At 46.2% G+C, this 21,075-nt stretch overlaps 1 protein-coding gene across 1 annotated transcript in view; it reads left to right on the top strand.

The window, feature by feature from the left end:
• The window catches only part of phf24 (PHD finger protein 24), a 117,272-nt gene that overhangs the window by 80,918 nt on the left and 15,279 nt on the right, over positions 1–21,075 (top strand). The window contains exons 4-5 of the mRNA XM_078557307.1: positions 14,163–14,365; positions 19,401–19,567. Of these exons, the coding sequence (XP_078413433.1) occupies positions 14,163–14,365; positions 19,401–19,567 (370 nt within the window). The remainder of the gene's footprint in view (positions 1–14,162; positions 14,366–19,400; positions 19,568–21,075) is intronic.

The following is a 21,075-nucleotide window of genomic DNA, read 5'->3' on the forward strand; positions in this document are numbered from 1 at the left end:
GCAGTTCAAGAAGGCAGCTCACCACCACCTTCTCAAGGGCAATTAGGAATGGGTAATAAATGCTGGCCCAGCCAGCGAAGCCCAATTCCTATGCTTGAATTTAAAAAAGCAGCCCCTTTGTATATTATAGGGAATAGCAGCCACTCTATGTTTTAGCAAATAGCAGCCCCTGTGTATTGTATAGAGAATAACAGCCCCTGTGTATATTATAGAGAATAACAGCCCCTGTGTATATTGTAGAGAAGAGCAGCCCATGTGTATTGTATAGAGAATAACAGCCCCTGTGTATATTATAGAGAATAGCAGCTCCTGTGTATTGTATAGCGAATAACAGGCCCTGTGTATATTATAGAGAATAGCAGCCCCTGAGTATATTATAGAGAATAGCAGCTCTGAGTATATTACTGAGAATAGCAGCCCCTGTGTATATTATAGAGAATAGCAGCCCCTAAATATATTATGGAGAATAGGAGCCCCTGTGTATATCATAGAGAATCACAGCCCCTGTGTATATTTTAGAGAATAGCAGCCCCTGTGTATATTATAGAGAATAGCAGCCCCTAAATATATTATAGAGAATAGGAGCCCCTGTGCATATTATAGAGAATCACAGCCCCTGTGTATATTATAGAGAATCACAGCCCCTTTGTATATTATAGAGAATAGCAGCCCCTGAGTATATTATAGAGAATAGCAGCCCCTAAGTATATTATAGAGAATAGCAGCCCCTGTGTATATTGTAGAGAATAGCAGCCCCTGAGTATATTATAGAGAATCACAGCCCCTGTGTATATTATAGAGAAACACAGCCCCTGAGTATATTATAGAGAATCACAGCCCCTGTGTATATTGTAGAGAATAGCAATCCCTGTGTATATTATAGAGAATCACAGCCCCTGTGTATATTATGGAGAATAGCAGTCCCTGTGTATATTATAGAGAATAGCAGACCCTGTGTATATTATAGAGAATAGCAACACCTAAATATATTATAGAGAATAGGAGCCCCCGTGTATATTATAGAGAATCACAGTCCCTGTGTATATTATAGAGAATAGCAGCCCCTGTGTATATTATAGAGAATAGCAGCCCCTGTTTATATTATAGAGAATCGCAGTCCCTGTGTATATTATATAGGGAATATTGGCACCTGTCTATGTTATAGAAATAGCAGTCCCTGTGCATATTATAGAGAATAGCAGTGCCTGTGTATATTATAGAGAATCAGAGTCCCTGTGTATATTATAAAGAATAGCAGTCCTTGTGTATATTATATAGAATAGCAGTCCCTGTATATATTATAGGGAATCTCGGCCCCTGTGTGTGTTATAGAGAATAGCAGCCCCTGTGCATATTATAGTGAATAGCAGTCCCTGAGTGTATTATAGGGTATCAGAGTCCCTGTGTTTATTACAGAGAATAGCAGTACCTGTGTATATTATCGAAAATTGCAGTTCCTATGTATATAATAGAGAATAAGAGACCCTGTGTATATTATGGAGGGTTGGTGATGGTATTATTGCTGGACTAGTCTTCCAGAAAGCCAGTGTAATGCCCTGGGGACCCGGGTTTGAACCCTAACACGGCAGATGGTGGAATTTGAATTCAATAAAAATCTGGAATTAAAAGTCTAATGATGACCATGAGACCATTGTCGATTGTTATGAAAACCCATCTGGTTCACTAATATCCTTTTGGGAAATCTGCCAGCCTTAGCTGGTCTGGCCTACATGTGGCAATGTGGTTGATTCCCCTCAGTAGTATCAAACTGCTACACAGCTTCAAAAAAGGAATAAAACTGAACAGATCACTTGGCATCGACCGAGGCACCGGAAATGACAACAGCAAACAGTCAACCTCCTCACTAACATCTGGGGGCTAGTGCCAAAATTGGGAGAGCTGTCTCACAGACTAGTCAAACAACAGCCTGACATAGTCATCCTCACGGAATCATATCTTACAGGAAATATCCAAGACACCACCATCACCATCCGGCAGGACAGACCGAGCAGAGGTGGCAGCACTGTGGTATACAGTCCAGGGGGAGTTGCCCTGGGTGTCCTCAACATCAACTCCGGACCCCATGAAGTCTCAAGGCATCAGGTCAAACATGGGCAAGCATATTTCCTGCCGGTTGCCATGTTCCACCCTCCCTCAGCTGATGAATCAGTGCTCCTCCATGTTGAACACCACTTGGAGGAAGCACTGAGGGTGGCAAGGGCACAGAATGTACTCTGAGTGGGGGACTTCAATGTCCATCAACGAGAGCGGCTCAGTAGCACCACTACTGACCAAGATGGCTGAGTCCTAAAAGACATAGCTGCTAGACTGGGCCTGCAACAGGGGGTGAGGGAACCAACAAGACGGAAAAACATACTTGACCTCATCCTCACCAACCTACCTGCCGCAGATGCTTCTGTCCATGACAGTATCGGCAGGAGTGACCACTGCACAGTCGTTGTGGAGATGTAGTCCCGTCTTCATATTGAGGACACCCTCCATCATGTTGTGTGGCACTAACACCGTGCTAAATGGGATAGATTTTGAACAGATCTAGCAACTCAAGACTGGGCATCCATGAGGCGCTGTGGGCCATCAGCAGCAGCAGAATTGTACTCAAACACAATCTGTAACCTCATGGCCCGGCACATCCCCCACTTTACCATTACCATCAAGCCAGGGGATCAACCCTGGTTCATTGAAGAGTGCAGGAAAGCATACCAGGCATACCTAAAAATGAGGTGTCAGCCTGGTGAAGCTATAACACAGGACTACTTGCATGCCAAACAGCATAAGCAGCAAATAATAGACAGAGCTAAGCGATCCCACAACCAAAGGATCAGATTTAAGTTCTGCAGTCCTGCCACATCCAGTCGTGAATGGTGTTGGACAATTAAACAACTCACTGGAGGATGCGGCTCCACAAATATCCCCATCCTCAATGATGGAGGAGCCCAGCGCTTCAGTACAAAAGATAAAGGTGAAGCATTTGCTACAACCTTCAGCCAGAAGTGCCGAGTGGATGATCCATCTCAGCCTCCTTTGGAGGTCCCCAGCATCACACATGCCAGTCTTCATCCAATTCAATTCACTCCACGTGATATCAAGAAATGTCGGAAGGCACTGGATACTGCAAAGGCTATGGGCCCTGACAATGTTCCGGTAATAGTACTGAAGTCATGTGCTACAGAACTTGCTGCACACCTAGCCAAGATATTCCAGTACAGATACAACACTGGCATCTACCCGGCTATGTGAAAAATTGCCCAGATATGTCCTGCACACAAAAAGCAGGACAAATCCAACCCGGCCAATTACCGCCCCATCAGTCTACTCTCGATCATCAGTGAAGTAATGGAAGGGATCGTCAACAGTGCTATCAAGAGGCACTTGCTTAGCAACAACCTGCTCACTGACGCCCAGTTTGGATTCCGCCAGGGCTACTCAGTTCCTGACCTCATTACAGCCTTGGTTCAAACATGGACAAAAGAGATGAAGTCAAGAGGTGAGGTGAGAGTGACTGCCCTTGACATCAAGGCAGCATTTGACCGAGTGTGGCATCAAGGAGCCCTAGCAAAACTGGTGTCAACAGGAATCAGAGAGAAAACTCTCATCTGGTTGGAGTCATACCTAGCACAAAGGAAGATGGTTGTGGTTGTTGGAGGTCAGTCATCTCAGCTCCAGGACATCACTGCAGGAGTTCCTCAGAGTAGTGCCCTGGGCCCAACCATCTTCAGCTGCTTCATCAATTACCTTCCTTCCGTCATAAGGTCAGAAGTGGAGATGTTCACTGATGATTGCACAATGTTCAGCACCATTCATGACTCCTCAGATACTGAAATATTCCTTGTCCAAATGCAGCAAGACCCGGACAATACCCAGGCTTGGGCTGATAAATGGCAAGTAACATTCGCACCACACAAGTGCTGGGCAATGACCATCTCCAACAAGAGAAAATCTAACCATCAGCACTTGACATTCAATGGCATCACCATCACTGAATTCACCACTATCAACATCCTGGGGACCATTGACCAGAAACTGAACTGCACTAGCCATATAAATACTGTGGCTACAAGAGCAGGTCAGAGGCTGGGAATGCTGTGGTGAGTAACTCACCTCCTGACTCCCCAAAGCCTGTCCACCATCTACAAGGCACAAGTAAGGAGAATGATGGAATACTCTCCACTTGTTTGGATGAGTGCAGCTCCCACAACACTCAAGAAGCTTGACACCATCCAGAACAAAGCAGTCCGATTGATTGGCACCTCATCCACAAACATTCACTCCCTCCACCACCGATGCACAGTAGCAGCAGTGTGTACCATCTACAAGATGCACTGCAGGAATTCACTATGGCTCCTTAGACAGCACCTTCCAAACCCATGACCACTACCATCTAGAAGGTCAAGGGTAGCAAACACATGGGAACATCACCACCTGGAAGTTCCCTCCCAAGTCACTCACCATCCTGACTTGGAAATATATCGCCGTTCATTTACTGTCACTGGGTCAAAATCCTGGAGCTCCCTCCCTAACAGCACTGTGGGTGTACCTACATCACAGGGACAGCAGCGGTTCAAGAAGGCAGCTCACCACCACCTTCTCAAGGGCAATTAGGAATGGGTAATAAATGCTGGCCCAGCCAACGAAGCCCACTTCCTGTGATTGAATTAAAAAAGCAGCCCCTTTGTATATTATAGGGAATAGCAGCCACTCTATGTTTTAGCAAATAGCAGCCCCTGTGTATTGTATAGAGAATAACAGCCATGGTGTATATTATAGAGAACAGCAGTCCCTGTGTATATTATAGAGAATAGCAGCACCTGAATATATTTTAGAGAATAGCAGCTCTGAGTATATTACTGAGAATAGCAGCCCCTGTGTATATTATAGAGAATAGCAGCCCCTAAATATATTATAGAGAATAGGAGCCCCTGTGTATATCATAGAGAATCACAGCCCCTGTGTATATTTTAGAGAATAGCAGCCCCTGTGTATATTATAGAGAATAGCAGCCCCTAAATATATTATAGAGAATAGGAGCCCCTGTGCATATTATAGAGAATCACAGCCCCTGTGTATATTATAGAGAATCACAGCCCCTGTGTTTATTATAGAGAATCACAGCCCCTTTGTATATTATAGAGAATAGCAGCCCCTGAGTATATTATAGAGAATAGCAGCCCCTAAGTATATTATAGAGAATAGCAGCCCCTGTGTATATTGTAGAGAATAGCAGCCCCTGAGTATATTATAGAGAATCACAGCCCCTGTGTATATTATAGAGAAACACAGCCCCTGAGTATATTATAGAGAATCACAGCCCCTGTGTATATTGTAGAGAATAGCAGTCCCTGTGTATATTATAGAGAATCACAGTCCCTGTGTATATTATGGAGAATAGCAGTCCCTGTGTATATTATAGAGAATAGCAGACCCTGTGTATATTATAGAGAATAGCAACACCTAAATATATTATAGAGAATAGGAGCCCCTGTGTATATTATAGAGAATCACAGTCCCTGTGTATGTTATAGAGAATAGCAGCCCCTGTGTATATTATAGAGAATAGCAGCCCCTGTTTATATTATAGAGAATCGCAGTCCCTGTATATTATATAGGGAATATTGGCACCTGTCTATGTTATAGAAATAGCAGTCCCTGTGCATATTATAGAGAATAGCAGTGCCTGTGTATATTATAGAGAATCAGAGTCCCTGTGTATATTATAAAGAATAGCAGTCCTTGTGTATATTATATAGAATAGCAGTCCCTGTATATATTATAGGGAATCTCGGCCCCTGTGTGTGTTATAGAGAATAGCAGCCCCTGTGCATATTATAGTGAATAGCAGTCCCTGAGTGTATTATAGGGTATCAGAGTCCCTGTGTTTATTACAGAGAATAGCAGTACCTGTGTATATTATCGAAAATTGCAGTTCCTATGTATATAATAGAGAATAAGAGACCCTGTGTATATTATGGAGGGTTGGTGATGGTATTATTGCTTTACTAGTCTTCCAGAAAGCCAGTGTAATGCCCTGGGGACCCGGGTTTGAACCCTAACACGGCAGATGGTGGAATTTGAATTCAATAAAAATCTGGAATTAAAAGTCTAATGATGACCATGAGACCATTGTCGATTGTTATAAAAACCCATCTGGTTCACTAATATCCTTTTGGGAAATCTGCCAGCCTTAGCTGGTCTGGCCTACATGTGGCAATGTGGTTGATTCCCCTCAGTAGTATCAAACTGCTACACAGCTTCAAAAAAGGAATAAAACTGAACAGATCACTTGGCATCGACCGAGGCACCGGAAATGACAACAGCAAACAGTCAACCTCCTCACTAACATCTGGGGGCGAGTGCCAAAATTGGAGGAGCTGTCTCACAGACTAGTCAAGCAACAGCCTGACATAGTCATCCTCACGGAATCATATCTTACAGGAAATATCCAAGACACCACCATCACCATCCGGCAGGACAGACCGAGCAGAGGTGGCAGCACTGTGGTATACAGTCCAGGGGGAGTTGCCCTGGGTGTCCAGAACATCAACTCCGGACCCCATGAAGTCTCAAGGCATCAGGTCAAACATGGGCAAGCATATTTCCTGCCGGTTGCCATGTTCCACCCTCCCTCAGCTGATGAATCAGTGCTCCTCCATGTTGAACACCACTTGGAGGAAGCACTGAGGGTGGCAAGGGCACAGAATGTACTCTGAGTGGGGGACTTCAATGTCCATCAACGAGAGCGGCTCAGTAGCACCACTACTGACCAAGATGGCTGAGTCCTAAAAGACATAGCTGCTAGACTGGGCCTGCAACAGGGGGTGAGGGAACCAACAAGACGGAAAAACATACTTGACCTCATCCTCACCAACCTACCTGCCGCAGATGCATCTGTCCATGACAGTATCGGTAGGAGTGACCACTGCACAGTCGTTGTGGAGATGTAGTCCCGTCTTCATATTGAGGACACCCTCCATCATGTTGTGTGGTACTAACACCGTGCTAAATGGGATAGATTTTGAACAGATCTAGCAACTCAAGACTGGGCATCCATGAGGCGCTGTGGGCCATCAGCAGCAGCAGAATTGTACTCAAACACAATCTGTAACCACATGGCCCGGCACATCCCCCACTTTACCATTACCATCAAGCCAGGGGATCAACCCTGGTTCATTGAAGAGTGCAGGAAAGCATACCAGGCATACCTAAAAATGAGGTGTCAGCCTGGTGAAGCTATAACACAGGACTACTTGCATGCCAAACAGCATAAGCAGCAAATAATAGACAGAGCTAAGCGATCCCACAACCAAAGGATCAGATTTAAGTTCTGCAGTCCTGCCACATCCAGTCGTGAATGGTGTTGGACAATTAAACAACTCACTGGAGGATGCGGCTCCACAAATATCCCCATCCTCAATGATGGAGGAGCCCAGCGCTTCAGTACAAAAGATAAAGGTGAAGCATTTGCTACAACCTTCAGCCAGAAGTGCCGAGTGGATGATCCATCTCAGCCTCCTTTGGAGGTCCCCAGCATCACACATGCCAGTCTTCATCCAATTCAATTCACTCCACGTGATATCAAGAAATGTCGGAAGGCACTGGATACTGCAAAGGCTATGGGCCCTGACAATGTTCCGGTAATAGTACTGAAGTCATGTGCTACAGAACTTGCTGCACACCTAGCCAAGATATTCCAGTACAGATACAACACTGGCATCTACCCGGCTATGTGAAAAATTGCCCAGATATGTCCTGCGCACAAAAAGCAGGACAAATCCAACCCGGCCAATTACCGCCCCATCAGTCTACTCTCGATCATCAGTGAAGTAATGGAAGGGATCGTCAACAGTGCTATCAAGAGGCACTTGCTTAGCAACAACCTGCTCACTGACGCCCAGTTTGGATTCCGCCAGGGCTACTCAGTTCCTGACCTCATTACAGCCTTGGTTCAAACATGGACAAAAGAGATGAAGTCAAGAGGTGAGGTGAGAGTGACTGCCCTTGACATCAAGGCAGCATTTGACCGAGTGTGGCATCAAGGAGCCCTAGCAAAACTGGTGTCAACAGGAATCAGAGAGAAAACTCTCATCTGGTTGGAGTCATACCTAGCACAAAGGAAGATGGTTGTGGTTGTTGGAGGTCAGTCATCTCAGCTCCAGGACATCACTGCAGGAGTTCCTCAGAGTAGTGCCCTGGGCCCAACCATCTTCAGCTGCTTCATCAATTACCTTCCTTCCGTCATAAGGTCAGAAGTGGAGATGTTCACTGATGATTGCACAATGTTCAGCACCATTCATGACTGCTCAGATACTGAAATATTCCTTGTCCAAATGCAGCAAGACCCGGACAATATCCAGGCTTGGGCTGATAAATGGCAAGTAACATTCGCACCACACAAGTGCTGGGCAATGACCATCTCCAACAAGAGAAAATCTAACCATCAGCACTTGACATTCAATGGCATCACCATCACTGAATTCACCACTATCAACATCCTGGGGACCATTGACCAGAAACTGAACTGCACTAGCCATATAAATACTGTGGCTACAAGAGCAGGTCAGAGGCTGGGAATCCTGTGATGAGTAACTCACCTCCTGACTCCCCAAAGCCTGTCCACCATCTACAAGGCACAAGTAAGGAGAATGATGGAATACTCTCCACTTGTTTGGATGAGTGCAGCTCCCACAACACTCAAGAAGCTTGACACCATCCAGAACAAAGCAGTCCGATTGATTGGCACCTCATCCACAAACATTCACTCCCTCCACCACCGATGCACAGTAGCAGCAGTGTGTACCATCTACAAGATGCACTGCAGGAATTCACTATGGCTCCTTAGACAGCACCTTCCAAACCCATGACCACTACCATCTAGAAGGTCAAGGGTAGCAAACACATGGGAACATCACCACCTGGAAGTTCCCTCCCAAGTCACTCACCATCCTGACTTGGAAATATATCGCCGTTCATTTACTGTCACTGGGTCAAAATCCTGGAGCTCCCTCCCTAACAGCACTGTGGGTGTACCTACATCACAGGGACAGCAGCGGTTCAAGAAGGCAGCTCACCACCACCTTCTCAAGGGCAATTAGGAATGGGTAATAAATGCTGGCCCAGCCAACGAAGCCCACTTCCTGTGATTGAATTAAAAAAGCAGCCCCTTTGTATATTATAGGGAATAGCAGCCACTCTATGTTTTAGCAAATAGCAGCCCCTGTGTATTGTATAGAGAATAACAGCCATGGTGTATATTATAGAGAACAGCAGTCCCTGTGTATATTATAGAGAATAGCAGCACCTGAATATATTTTAGAGAATAGCAGCTCTGAGTATATTACTGAGAATAGCAGCCCCTGTGTATATTATAGAGAATAGCAGCCCCTAAATATATTATAGAGAATAGGAGCCCCTGTGTATATCATAGAGAATCACAGCCCCTGTGTATATTTTAGAGAATAGCAGCCCCTGTGTATATTATAGAGAATAGCAGCCCCTAAATATATTATAGAGAATAGGAGCCCCTGTGCATATTATAGAGAATCACAGCCCCTGTGTATATTATAGAGAATCACAGCCCCTGTGTTTATTATAGAGAATCACAGCCCCTTTGTATATTATAGAGAATAGCAGCCCCTGAGTATATTATAGAGAATAGCAGCCCCTAAGTATATTATAGAGAATAGCAGCCCCTGTGTATATTGTAGAGAATAGCAGCCCCTGAGTATATTATAGAGAATCACAGCCCCTGTGTATATTATAGAGAAACACAGCCCCTGAGTATATTATAGAGAATCACAGCCCCTGTGTATATTGTAGAGAATAGCAGTCCCTGTGTATATTATAGAGAATCACAGTCCCTGTGTATATTATGGAGAATAGCAGTCCCTGTGTATATTATAGAGAATAGCAGACCCTGTGTATATTATAGAGAATAGCAACACCTAAATATATTATAGAGAATAGGAGCCCCTGTGTATATTATAGAGAATCACAGTCCCTGTGTATATTATAGAGAATAGCAGCCCCTGTGTATATTATAGAGAATAGCAGCCCCTGTTTATATTATAGAGAATCGCAGTCCCTGTATATTATATAGGGAATATTGGCACCTGTCTATGTTATAGAAATAGCAGTCCCTGTGCATATTATAGAGAATAGCAGTGCCTGTGTATATTATAGAGAATCAGAGTCCCTGTGTATATTATAAAGAATAGCAGTCCTTGTGTATATTATATAGAATAGCAGTCCCTGTATATATTATAGGGAATCTCGGCCCCTGTGTGTGTTATAGAGAATAGCAGCCCCTGTGCATATTATAGTGAATAGCAGTCCCTGAGTGTATTATAGGGTATCAGAGTCCCTGTGTTTATTACAGAGAATAGCAGTACCTGTGTATATTATCGAAAATTGCAGTTCCTATGTATATAATAGAGAATAAGAGACCCTGTGTATATTATGGAGGGTTGGTGATGGTATTATTGCTGGACTAGTCTTCCAGAAAGCCAGGGTAATGCCCTGGGGACCCGGGTTTGAACCCTAACATGGCAGATGGTGGAATTTGAATTCAATAAAAATCTGGAATTAAAAGTCTAATGATGACCATGAGACCATTGTCGATTGTTATAAAAACCCATCTGGTTCACTAATATCCTTTTGGGAAATCTGCCAGCCTTAGCTGGTCTGGCCTACATGTGGCAATGTGGTTGATTCCCCTCAGTAGTATCAAACTGCTACACAGCTTCAAAAAAGGAATAAAACTGAACAGATCACTTGGCATCGACTGAGGCACCGGAAATGACAACAGCAAACAGTCAACCTCCTCACTAACATCTGGGGGCGAGTGCCAAAATTGGGAGAGCTGTCTCACAGACTAGTCAAACAACAGCCTGACATAGTCATCCTCACGGAATCATATCTTACAGGAAATATCCAAGACACCACCATCACCATCCGGCAGGACAGACCGAGCAGAGGTGGCAGCACTGTGGTATACAGTCCAGGGGGAGTTGCCCTGGGTGTCCTCAACATCAACTCCAGACCCCATGAAGTCTCAAGGCATCAGGTCAAACATGGGCAAGCATATTTCCTGCCGGTTGCCATGTTCCACCCTCCCTCAGCTGATGAATCAGTGCTCCTCCATGTTGAACACCACTTGGAGGAAGCACTGAGGGTGGCAAGGGCACAGAATGTACTCTGAGTGGGGGACTTCAATGTCCATCAACGAGAGCGGCTCAGTAGCACCACTACTGACCAAGATGGCTGAGTCCTAAAAGACATAGCTGCTAGACTGGGCCTGCAACAGGGGGTGAGGGAACCAACAAGACGGAAAAACATACTTGACCTCATCCTCACCAACCTGCCTGCCGCAGATGCTTCTGTCCATGACAGTATCGGTAGAGTAACCACCGCACAGTCGTTGTGGAGATGTAGTCCCGTCTTCATATTGAGGACACCCTCCATCATGTTGTGTGGCACTAACACCGTGCTAAATGGGATAGATTTTGAACAGATCTAGCAACTCAAGACTGGGCATCCATGAGGCGCTGTGGGCCATCAGCAGCAGCAGAATTGTACTCAAACACAATCTGTAACCACATGGCCCGGCACATCCCCCACTTTACCATTACCATCAAGCCAGGGGATCAACCCTGGTTCATTGAAGAGTGCAGGAAAGCATACCAGGCATACCTAAAAATGAGGTGTCAGCCTGGTGAAGCTATAACACAGGACTACTTGCATGCCAAACAGCATAAGCAGCAAATAATAGACAGAGCAAAGCGATCCCACAACCAAAGGTTCAGATTTAAGTTCTGCAGTCCTGCCACATCCAGTCGTGAATGGTGGTGGACAATTAAACAACTCACTGGAGGAGGAAGCTCCACAAATATCCCCATCCTCAATGATGGGGGAGCCCAGCACATCAGTGCAAAAGATAAAGGTGAAGCATTTGCTACAACCTTCAGCCAGAAGTGGATGATCCATCTCAGCCTCCTCTGGAGGTCCCCACCATCACACATGACAGTCTTCATCCAATTCAATTCACTCCACGTGATATCAAGAAATATCGGAAGGCACTGGATACTGCAAAGGCTATGGGCCCTGACAATGTTCCGGTAATAGTACTGAAGTCTTGTGCTTCAGAACTTGCCGCGCCCCTAACCAAGCTGTTCCAGTACAAATACAACACTGGCCCGCTATGTGGAAAATTGCCCAGATATGTCCTGCACACAAAAAGCAGGACAAATCCAACCCGGCCAATTACCGCCCCATCAGTCTACTCACAATCATCAGTGAAGTATTGGAAGGGATCATCAACAGTGCTATCAAGAGGCACTTGCTTAGCAATAACCTGCTCACTGACGCCCAGTTTGGGTTCCGCCAGGGTCACTCCGCTCCTGATCTCATTACAGCCTTGGTTCAAACATGGACAAAAGAGATGAACCAGGTGAGGTGTGAGTGACTGCCCTTGACATCAAGGCAGCATTTGACCGAGTGTGGCATCAAGGAGCCCTAGCAAAACTGGTGTCAACAGGAATCAGAGAGAAAACTCTCATCTGGTTGGAGTCATACCTAGCACAAAGGAAGATGGTTGTGGTTGTTGGAGGTCAGTCATCTCAGCTCCAGGACATCACTGCAGGAGTTCCTCAGAGTAGTGCCCTGGGCCCAACCATCTTCAGCTGCTTCATCAATGGCCTTCCTTCCATCATAAGGTCAGAAGTGGGGATATTCACTGATGATTGCACAATGTTCAGCACTATTCATGACTGCTCAGATACTGAAATATTCCTTGTCCAAATGCAGCAAGACCCGGACAATATCCAGGCTTGGGCTGACAAATGGCAAGTAACATTCTCACCACACAAGTGCTGGGCAATGACCGTCTCCAACAAGAGAAAATCTAACCATCACCCCTTGACATTCAATGGCATCACCATCACTGAATTCACCACTATCAACATCCTGGGGACCACTGACCAGAAACTGAACTGGACTAGCCACATAAATACTGTGGCTACAAGAGCAGGTCAGAGGCTGGGAATCCTGTGGCGAGTAACTCACCTCCTGACTCCCCAAAGCCTGTCCACCATCTACAAGGCACAAGTAAGGAGAATGATGGAATACTCTCCACTTGTTTGGATGAGTGCAGCTCCCACAACACTCAAGAAGCTTGACACCGTCCAGAACAAAGCAGTCTGATTGATTGGCACCTCATCCACAAACATTCACTCCCTCCACCACCGATGCACAGTAGCAGCAGTGTGTACCATCTACAAGATGCACTGTAGGAATTCACTATGGCTCCTTAGACAGCACCTTCCAAACCCATGACCACTACCATCTAGAAGGACAAGGGCAGCAAACACATGGGAACACCACCACCTGGAAGTTTCCCCCCAAGTCACTCACCATCCTGACTTGGAAATATATCGCCGTTCATTTACTGTCGTTGGGTCAAAATCCTGGAGCTCCCTCCCTAACAGCACTGTGGGTGTACCTACACCACAGGGACTGCAGCAGTTCAAGAAGGCAGCTCACCACCACCTTCTCAAGGGCAATTAGGAATGGGTAATAAATGCTGGCCCAGCCAGCGAAGCCCAATTCCTATGCTTGAATTTAAAAAAGCAGCCCCTTTGTATATTATAGGGAATAGCAGCCACTCTATGTTTTAGCAAATAGCAGCCCCTGTGTATTGTATAGAGAATAACAGCCCCTGTGTATATTATAGAGAATAACAGCCCCTGTGTATATTGTAGAGAAGAGCAGCCCATGTGTATTGTATAGAGAATAACAGCCCCTGTGTATATTATAGAGAATAGCAGCTCCTGTGTATTGTATAGCGAATAACAGGCCCTGTGTATATTATAGAGAATAGCAGCCCCTGAGTATATTATGGAGAATAGCAGTCCCTGGAGTATATTATAGAGAATCACAGTCCCTGTGTATATTATAGAGAATAGCAGTCCCTGTGTATATTATAGAGAATAGCAGTCCCTGTGTATATTATAGAGAATAGCAGTCCCTGTGTATATTATAGAGAATAGCAGCCCTGGAGTATATTATGGAGAATAGCAGTCCCTGAGTATTCTGAATCATTGTGCTTTATTCAGGGAGTTGCCACACTGTTGATTTGCCCCCTGTTTTTCCAGAATCCTGCCTAACACTGGATGATCTTCTCCACTACAAGCACTTCATTCACAAGCAGATCTTTGATGAGCAGATGAATGAGGAAAAGGAGGAATTAGTTGTGCTGCAGTTCTCTGCTCTGGATGGTGACAAGAAGGGACAGATGGAATGGATGGACTTTCTTTACCATGAGTCGTTACTGGTGCTGCAGAGATTCCGATCCGAGGTATGTTTATGTTGGACATTCATGGGCAAGAAGACTTCATTCCATCAAGAGTCAAAACTCCATGAGCTGCTGCAAGAAAACTTCTAGAACCACAGAATCACAGAATTTTAACAGCACAGAAGGAGGCCATAGGCCCATCATGTCTGAACCATCTCTCCAAATGAGCATTTTGACATAGTGCCATTGCCCTGCCTTTTCCCTGTACCTCTGCACATTGTTTCAATTCCAATAATCATCTAATGCCATCTTGACTGCCTCGATTGAACCTGCTTCCACTTCCAGGCAGCGCATTCCAGACCCAAACCACTCGTTGTGTGAAAAAGATGTTTCTCACGTCACATTTGTTTCTTTTGGAAATCACTTTAAATCTGTGCCCTCTCGTTCTTGATCCTTTTATGAGCGGGAACAACTTCTCCCTGTCCACTCTGTCCAGCCCCCTCATGATTTTGAACATCTCTATCAAATCTCCTCTTAGCCTTCTTCTCTCCAGGGAGAACAGTCCCAACTTCTCCAATCTATCCTCATAGCTGAAGTTTCTCATCCCTGGGACCATTCTTGTAAACCTCTTCTGTACTCTCTCCAATGTGTTCACATCCTTCCTATAATTGGCACCCAGAACTGTACACAATACTCCAGCTGAGGTCTAACGCGTGTGTTATATAAATTCAGCATCACCTTCTTGCTTTTGTGCCATATTCCCCTATTAATAAAGGACAGGATACTATGTGCTTTATTAACTGCACTCTCTACCTGTCCTGTCACCTTCAATGATCTATGCACATATACACCCAGGTCTTTCTGCTCCTGCACCCCCTTCAAAATTTCACCTCTTATTTTATATTGTCTGTTCATGTTCTTCCTACCAAAATGCATCACCTCACACTTCTCCGCATTGAACTTCATCTGCCACCTATCTGCCCACTCCACCAACTTGGCTATGTCCTTCTGAAGTTCCATACCGTCCTCCTCACAGTTCACAACAATCCCAAGTTTCATGTCATATGCAAACTTTGAAATTGTCCCCTGCACACCAAGATCTAGGTCATTAATATTCATCAGGAATAGCAAAGGTCCCAATACTGACCCCTGGGGAACTCCACTACAAACCTTCCTCCAGCCCAAAAAATATCCATTTACTCTCTTCATATTTTTTAGCCAATTTTGTATCCACCTTGCTACTGTCCCTTTTATTCCATGAGCAATAACTTTTCCCACAAGTCTGTTGTGTGGCACTATATCAAATGCCTTTTGAAAGTCCATGTACACCACATCAGCAGCATTACCCTCATCGACCTTTTCTGTTGCCTCTTCAAGAAACGCCAGCAAATTAGTTAAACATGATTTCCCCTTTAGAAATCCATGCTGGCTTTTCCTTATCAACCCTTATTTTTCCATGTGACTACTAATCCTATCCCGAATAATTGTTTCTGTAATCACGCACACCACTGAAGTTAAACTGACTGGTCTGTAATTGCTGGGCTTATCCTTACAACCTTTTTCGAACAAGGGCATAATGTTTGCAATTTTCCAGTCCTCAAGCACCTCCCTTCAGAGTATTCCTAGAAGACTGAAAGATTATGGCCAATGCCCCTGCAATTTCTACTCTCACTTCCTTCAATATCCTTGGATGCGTCTCATCCAGTCCCGGTGCCTTGTCAACTTTAAGTACCGACAATCTATTCAACACTTCTCCCTTATCAATTTTGAACCCTACTGGTGACAGAGTTTCCTCATCTGTCACCATAGCCTGGGTAGCATCTACCTCCTAGGTAAAGACAGATGCAAAGTATTAATTTAATAGCTCAGCCATGGCCTCTTCATCCATGTGTAAATTCCCTTTTAGGTCTCTTATCCTTTTACCACCCTTTTACTATCTATATGCCTATAGAAGACTTTGGGATTCCCCTTTATGTTGGCTGCCAGTCTTTTCTCATAATCCCTCTTCGCTTCTCTTATTTGCTGCTTCACCTCCCCTCTGAACCTTCTGTGTTCCTCTTGGTTCTCAATTGTATTTTCTACCTGACACCTGTCACAAGCGCACTTTTCCTTCTTTACCTTAATTTCTATCTCCTTTTTCATCCAGGGAGCTCTGGATTTGTTTGCCCTACCTCTCCCTTTCGATGGAATATACCTTGACTCTGCCCAAACCAATTCTTTTTTGAAGGCAGCCCATTGTTCAGCTACAGTTTTTCCTGCCAATTTTTCGTTCCAGTCTATCTGGCCCAGCTCCGTTCTTGCCCCATTGAAGTTGGCTCTTGTCCAGTTAATTATTCTTACTCTGGATTGCCTATCGTCCTTTTCTATCATCATCCTAAAACGTACAATACAATGATCACTGTCTCCTAAATGTTCCCCCACTGACACTTGATCTACTTGGCCCATCTCGTTTCCAAGAACCAGGTCTTTTCTTGTTGGATTGGACACATACTGCTGTAGAAAATTCTCCTGAACACAATCTAGGAACTTTTGCCCCTTTCCACTCTTTACACTACCACTGTCCCAGTCTACATTCGGGTAATTAAAGTCACCATTATAACTACTCTACAATGCCTGCATCTCTCTGCAATTTCCCTGCAGATTTGTTCTTCTACATCCTTCTCACTAGTTGGCGGTCTATAGTCTACACTGAGCAATGTAACTGCACCCTTTTTGTTCCTTAGCTCTAGCCAAATTAATTCTCTCCTTGAACCCTCTGGGACACCCTCTTTCTCCAGCACTGCAATGCTCTCCTGAACCAATACCGCCACCCCTCCCCCTTTCCTTCCTTTCCTATGTTTTCTGAACACATTGTACCCAGGAATATTTAACACCCAGTTCTGCCCTTCCTTGAGCCAGGTCTCTGTTATCACCACAACATCATATTTCCACATGGCAACCTGCGCCTGTAACTCCCCAATCTTATTTACTGTACTCCGTGCATTCACATACCTGCATAGTAACCCTGGTTTAGATTTTGTTACTTTCTCCCTCACCCCGACTGTACCTATTAACTTATTATTCTCTATTCTGGTGTTATCTGAACCTTCCATATTTTGTGCACTCTGGTATTCCTCTCTAATGTTCCCTCCTCATTCCCACACCCCTGCCGAGTTAGTTTAACACCCTTGGCCTGTGTGCTTCTAGATAACCGGGGGCTCTAGATTTGGCAGTATCACCCTTTTTCTTTGTGGGGACATGTCTACACAGTGCCGTATAATCTCGCCTCTGAATTTGACTCTCCTACTGATTTGACAGCTTTTCCTTCTAGTAGCTGTATCCAGTCCACTCTCACCAGCTCACCTCTCAGCTTTGTAAGTTCCAAAAACATTTTGCAGCATTACTGGAGAGCATCTGAGAAGCCCCTTAAATATCACTCAAAGACCAAGGGTAGGAGAGGGAATGTAGGGGAGGGGGCTGTTTGGGAAGTAATGTAGGGGAGGGGATGTAGGGGAGGGGATATGGAGGAGGGAAATGTAAGGGAGGGGGATGGAAGGGAGGGGGATGTGGATGTGGGGGATAGTAATATGAGGGAAGGTGATGTAGAGGATGGAAATTTGGGGGAGGTTAGGGGAGGGGAATTAGGGAAGGGGATGTGGGAGAGGGGAAGTGGGGGTTATCAGGGAGGGCGATGAGGGGGAGGGGGATTTGGGGGAGGGGATCTGGGGGAGGGGATTTATGGAAGGGGATGTGCGGGAGGGGATGTGTGTAATAGTGATGTAGGTACAGGTGATGTCGGGGAGGGGATGTGGGGGAGGGTGATGTGGGAGAGGGTGATGTGGGGGGCATGATATGGGGGAGGGGGATTTTGGATTTAGGAGAGCAGGTGAGGGGGAGGTGATGTGTGGGTGGGGGATACGGGGAGTTGATGTGGGGGTGGATGTTGAGAAGGGTGATGCGGGGGAGGGTGATGTGGCAGAGGAGGATTTGGGGGATGGGATTTAGGGGAGGGGGATGTGGGGGAGGGGATGTGGAGGAGGGTTGTGTGGAGGTGGGGATGCGTGGGAGGGGATGTGGGAAAGGGCAATGTGGGGATGGGGATTCAGGGGAGCAGATGTGGGGGAGGAGATTTTGGGGAGGGGAGGTGGGGGAGAATGTGGGAGGGGAGTGAGGGAGGTGATGTGGGGGAGTGGATGTGGGGGAGGGGATGTTGGGGGAGGGGATGTGGGGGAGGGGATGTTGGGGGAGGGGATGTGGGAAAGGGCGATGTGGGGATGGGGATTCGGCGGAGTGGATGTGGGGAAGGAGATTTTGGGGAGGGGAGGTGGGGAGAGTGTGGGAGGGGAGTGAGGGAGGTAATGTGGGGGAGTCGATGTGGGGGAGGGGATGTTGGGGGAGGGAATGTGGGAAAGGGTGATGTGGGGATGGGGATTCAGGGGAGCAGATGTGGAGGAGGAGATGTTAGGGAGGAGAGGTGGGGGAGAGTGTGGGAGGGGAGTGAGGGAGTTGATGTGGGAGAGGTGATGTGGGGGAGGGGATATGGGGGCTGGGGATATGAGGGAGTGGATGTGAGAGAAGGGGAGTGAGGAAGGTGATGCAGGGAAGGGGGTGTGGGGGAGAGTGAGGGAGGTGATGTGGGGGAGTGGATGTAGGGGAGGGGATGTGGAGGGGATTGAGGGAGGTGATATGAGGGAGGGGATGTTGGGGGAGGGGATGTTGGGGGAGAGGATGTTGGGGGAGGGGATGTGGAGGGGAGTGAGGGAGAGGATGTTGGGGGAGGGGATGTGGAGGGGAGTGAGGGAGAGGATGTTGGGGGAGGGGATGTGGAGGGGAGTGAGGGAGGTGATATGAGGGAGTGGATGTGGGGGAGGGGGAATGGGGAAGGTGATGCAGGGGAGGGGAGTGGGGGCAGGGCTCAGGGAGATTTTCCCAGTTCTCTCCCAATCTTCCTGAGCCTTGTTGATATCCTGCACTTTGATTTCTGCTCCTTGGCAGTTTCCCAGTTAAAACTAAAGTTCTTTGTTCTAAGATTCTCTTCCATCGGTTTGGCGAATGGTCTCTCCAACACTGCATTGGCTTTCTTCACCGCTCTGATCTGGTTTGTTGATTTTACCCCCAGAATTCATTGCTGAGACTCCTGACAGCCAAGGAGCGTGCGAGGGCTCAGAGTTGTTTCCTGGGCCTGGATCAGAGCCAAACCGGGTTAGTCACGAGGAGTGAGTGTAAGAGAGCACAGAACTCCTGGTTCCGGAAAAATTCCAAAGAGTCTCAGTCTTGCAATGTAAGGTGAGAATATTGCTGTTTGACTGATTTACATCGATATCAAAGTTAATCTTTTACTGGGGCACAATGGCATAGTGACTATATTGCTAATCATGCAGAGACGTAAGTTCAAATCCCACCACAGCACTTTTTATTCATTCACGGGATGTGGGCTTCTCTGGCTGGGCCAGCATTTATTGCCCATCCCTAGTTGCCCTTGAGAAGGTGGTGGTGAGCTGCCTTCTTGAACCGCTGCAGTCCATGTGGTGTAGGTACACCCACAGTGCTGTTAGGAAGGGAGTTCCAGGATTTTGACCCAGTGACAGTGAAAGAACGGTGATATATTTCCAAGTCAGGATGGTGAGTGACTTGGAGGGGAACTTCCAGGTGGTGGTGTTCCCATCTATCTGCTGCCCTTGTCCTTCTAGATGGTAGTGATCGTGGGTTTGGAAGGTGCTGTCTCAGGAGCCTTGGTGAATTCCTGCAGTGCATCTTGTAGATGGTACACACTGCTGCTACTGTGTGTCTGTGTGGAGGGAGTGAATGTTTGTGGATGTGGTGCCAATCAAGCGGGGCTGCTTTGTCCTGGATGGTGTCAAGCTTCTTGAGTGTTTTGGGAGCTGCACTCATCCAGGCAAGTGGGGAGTATTCCATCACACTCCTGACTTGTGCCTTGTAGATGGTGGACAGGCTTTGGGGAGTCAGGAGGTGAGTTACTCACTGCAGAATTTCCAGCCTCTGACCTGCTCTCGTAGCCACAGTATTTATATGGCTGATCCAGTTCAGTTTCTGGTCAATGGTAACCCCCAGGATGTTGATAGTAGCGGAATCAGCGATGTCAAGGGGAAATGGTTGGATTCTCCTCTTGTTGGAGATGGTCATTGCCTGGCACTTGGGTGGCGCGAATGTTAATTGCCACTTATCAGCCTGGATATTGTCCAGGCCTTGCTGCATTTGGATACGGACTGCTTCAGTACCTGAGTTGGAGAATTTAAGTTCAATTCATTGAAATAAAGCTGGAATAAAATGCTAGAATCAGGAAAAGTGACAATGAAACTGTTGAATAGCTGTAAAAATACCCAGTGGTTCACTAATGCCCTTTAGGGAAGGAAATCTGCCATCCTTACCTGGTCTGGCCTACATGTGACTCCAGACCCACAGCAATGTGGTTAACTTTTAACTTCCCTCTGAATTGACCCTAACAAGCCTCTCAGTTGCATTCAAGGAGGCAGCTTAAATTATCAGGGGAACTCACCGAAGTGAATGGGGACACAAAAAAGGAGGCAAGTGAATCATAGAACTGTAGCCCAGTCAGCCATTCGGCCCACTGTGTGTGTTCTAGCTCTTTGGAAGAGCTATCCAATTAGTCCCACTCCCTCGTTCTTTCCCCGTGACCCCTGCAACTTCTTTTTCTCCAAGTATCTGTCCAATTCCCTTTTCAAAATTACTATTGAATCTGCTGCAAGAGGTTAAGTCAAAATCCTTTTCCTCGTCTCCCCCTGGTTCATTGGCAACCTGTGTCCCTCTGGTTA

This window comes from Cetorhinus maximus, chromosome 2 (genome assembly GCF_964194155.1).
Source record: "Cetorhinus maximus chromosome 2, sCetMax3.hap1.1, whole genome shotgun sequence".
In the NCBI taxonomy this organism is placed as follows: domain Eukaryota; kingdom Metazoa; phylum Chordata; class Chondrichthyes; order Lamniformes; family Cetorhinidae; genus Cetorhinus; species Cetorhinus maximus.